The 3,005-nt window shown below is 36.0% G+C and overlaps 1 protein-coding gene across 1 annotated transcript in view; it reads left to right on the top strand.

Moving 5' to 3' along the window:
* The window catches only part of CDCA2 (cell division cycle associated 2), a 71,678-nt gene extending 68,905 nt beyond the window's left edge, over window positions 1–2,773 (top strand). The window contains exons 14-15 of the mRNA XM_006864440.1: window positions 1,171–1,258; window positions 1,584–2,773. Coding sequence (XP_006864502.1) covers window positions 1,171–1,258; window positions 1,584–2,773 — 1,278 coding nt within the window. The remainder of the gene's footprint in view (window positions 1–1,170; window positions 1,259–1,583) is intronic.
* The last annotated feature ends 232 nt before the right edge of the window (window positions 2,774–3,005 follow it).

Raw genomic sequence — 3,005 nt, 5'->3', positions numbered from 1 at the left:
ATCAAGTTGGTTCCAACCCATAGCTACCCTGAACAGGGTTTCCGAGGCTATAAATCTTTACGGGAGCAGAAAGCCTCATCTTTCTCCCACGGAGCGGCTGGTAGTTTCGAACTGCTGACCTTGTGGTTCACAGCTCAATTCGTAACCACTACGCTACCAGAGCTCCCGTGGTCCATTATTAAAAACTGAAGAGATGATGCTTAGTGTTAGATATATCTTCTATTAGTTAAAGACAGATAATTCAGAAACAACAGAAGTTGCCCCATGATGTTTAGGCTCACACGACTAAGCATTTTGCAGAAATAAAATTTATAAATGAAACTTGAGGACCTTGAAAGCTTTTGTTTAAACAGGAAAATTAAGTCATTTGGTTTTTGGTTAGATTAAAATGAGTTTGATAAAACTCCCTGCTGAGAATTTGCCTTTCCACCCCAGATATACTGAATCAGAAACTACATTTTTTAACAAGGTCCCCAGGTGATTCTTATGTAATACGTAAACTATTACTTCTCCACTTTCCTCCTTTCACAGCTATAGTCTTGGGAGTATTTCCCTTGTGTATCTAACTCCTAACATAAGAGTTTTTCAAAAGATGTTTGAAGATGACTGTTAAAATAATTTTGTATCTTGCATCCTATTAGAGAATTTCTTTGAAAAAATATTTGGGACATCTTCTTATCCGTAAATCAGTGTTATCACCAAGTATAAGATTTATAGAAATTACCTTCTTTTTTCCTTTCTCTTTCTTTCTTGCTAATCCTTCTTACTTTCCTCTCCTTTCCTTTTCTTGTATGTTAATTTAATGCTACTTTACATACTGTTGTTAATTCCATTCAAATGAAAAATACATTTCTTAAAGTTGTATCAAGAGCACAACTGACATAATAGTTGACTGACAGGGTGTATTTAGAATTTCGGGTCAAGTTATGTTTTATATATCTTCCAATTTTGATTTTAAGGCATCTTTATACTCATTTGACTGACCAGTTAAAAATTGTTATCCAGGATAGCAAGAGAGATGCTGTCTAATAGTGTTATAAAGCCTGAATTTATTTATACTATGCTAGAAACCTCTACTATCTTAATGATTTTTTCTTTCACCTATGATAAGATAGGGTGTGCTATAACACAAGGCATAAAAGCTGAATGTCTTTCACTGTGCCCTTTTAGCTACTCAAATTCCCCAGAGTCGCAAAGTTTCTCACGTCAATTCAGTGGGGTACAGTCATAGAAAAGTTTCAGAATCGCGATGTTTTCGGTACTTCTGTATAGGGATATGAGAATTGACTGACCTTTTCGTATAGGGAGTGCATTCTAAGTGAAGAAACAAGTTAAGATACTATGATCTCAGGTGAGGGTGTTTTTTTTTTAATTCATTCGTTGAATGCCTATTTTCTTAACCCATGGTTTGAGCTAGAACTAAAAAAGGAAGAGGACAGTGACAGATAGGGGCAAATACATGTACATTTGTTAAGTCTTGTCATTTTTGAAAACTTACTAGAATGGGTCACAATTCTGTATCTATTTGAATTGTTACAGTTTGTTATTTTTAATTCTCTTTGAACTTATTTATGTATCTACAGATAATGTCTACTCAAAAGGAAAGCTTGACGAAGTACTAAAGCCTCCTAAAAATCTCACTAAAAGAAAGACTCTATTGCCTCAGATCCCAGGAGACTTGGGTATGAACCCAAATTTTGATGTGTGTGATGTGTCTGAATTCTGCAGCTCTTACATGAAAACTTCCTCATTGCTTGATAATGCTACTTTTGATCAGGATTCAAATACAAATATTATAGACATTAATGAAAGTGAAAATATTCCAAAAGCAGAATATAAATCGGGAAGTAAAAAAGAACAAAAAACTGTGGCTGGGAATGAAAACAGGCATATTTCTTGTGCTCCTGTGACTAAAGAATCTATTTTATCAGATCATCCCAAACCGGATTTTATCTTGCAATCCCAAGAGTTTTCTGCTGGTGCTCAGAATGTGGGAAACCTTGATCACGTCTTTAAAGTTTCCGAAGATAGAAGCATAAAGTGTGAGAAACAGACCGACTTCCTGGAAGCGATAGAGGGAAAACCTAAATGCAGTCATTTAATGTGTGACTCACAAAAAGATTATGTCTCCATTGAAAATATAAAAGAAACTGAAGGTCAGCATGAGGATTTGGGAAGAAGAACTACAGAAATCAGTAGTGAGATGACTTGTCAAGAAAGGAAACATAGAAGGCGTTCTATGTGTCATCCAACTGGTCCAAGTTTACATTTGGAACAAAAGGGAAATCCCCAAAATGCCAACATCGTAAGCCGTTCTGTGGAAATGAGTTTAGAAAATTCCGAACTGTGTAAAGATTTATCTGATGCCATAGAGCAAAGCTTTCAGAGAACAAGTAATGGGACAAGAGTGAGACGTAGCACAAGGCTTCAAAAAGATTTGAAAAATTCAGGACTTGTGTGGATCTCACTTCCATTTCCTTCCGTGTCATGCACATCTCAAAAAACTAAAAGGAGAACAGTATGCGCATTTGAAAACAGAGGATTGCAAAGTTTGTCCCCCAGAAAAGAAACTGTGTCCAGTCCAAACCTGAGTCTGCTGTCCTCCACATCAGGTAAAGAAAACATTGAAGACCCTACTGCTCCTTCTCATTTACCTGGGAAGAGGAGGATGAGCTTTTGTACATCGACACTTGCAAATCCTAAAAACACTACTCAACCAGAATACAACAGAAGACGATCCTTCCTCTACCAGAAAGAAAAAACAGCCCTCTAACTGACTTTGAGAGAACTAAAGTAAAGAACTGACATTTCTTGCAGAGCATTTGACAAGAGAAAAGGTAATCATCCACGTTTAAAAGGTTCTTTCCTTCTAGGCCCTATTCTTTGTTCAACTTCATTGTTTTAAAAGTTTCAAATAAATAAACTCAGTTGAGTTGAATCTACTTTTAAGTAGAAATAAGTGGGCTTCTTCATCATCCAAAACAAAAATACCCTATTAATATGTT

This window comes from Chrysochloris asiatica, unplaced genomic scaffold (assembly GCF_000296735.1).
Source record: "Chrysochloris asiatica unplaced genomic scaffold, ChrAsi1.0 scaffold00064, whole genome shotgun sequence".
NCBI classification, from domain to species: Eukaryota; Metazoa; Chordata; class Mammalia; order Afrosoricida; family Chrysochloridae; genus Chrysochloris; species Chrysochloris asiatica.
This window is presented reverse-complemented; position numbering and strand designations above follow the sequence as displayed.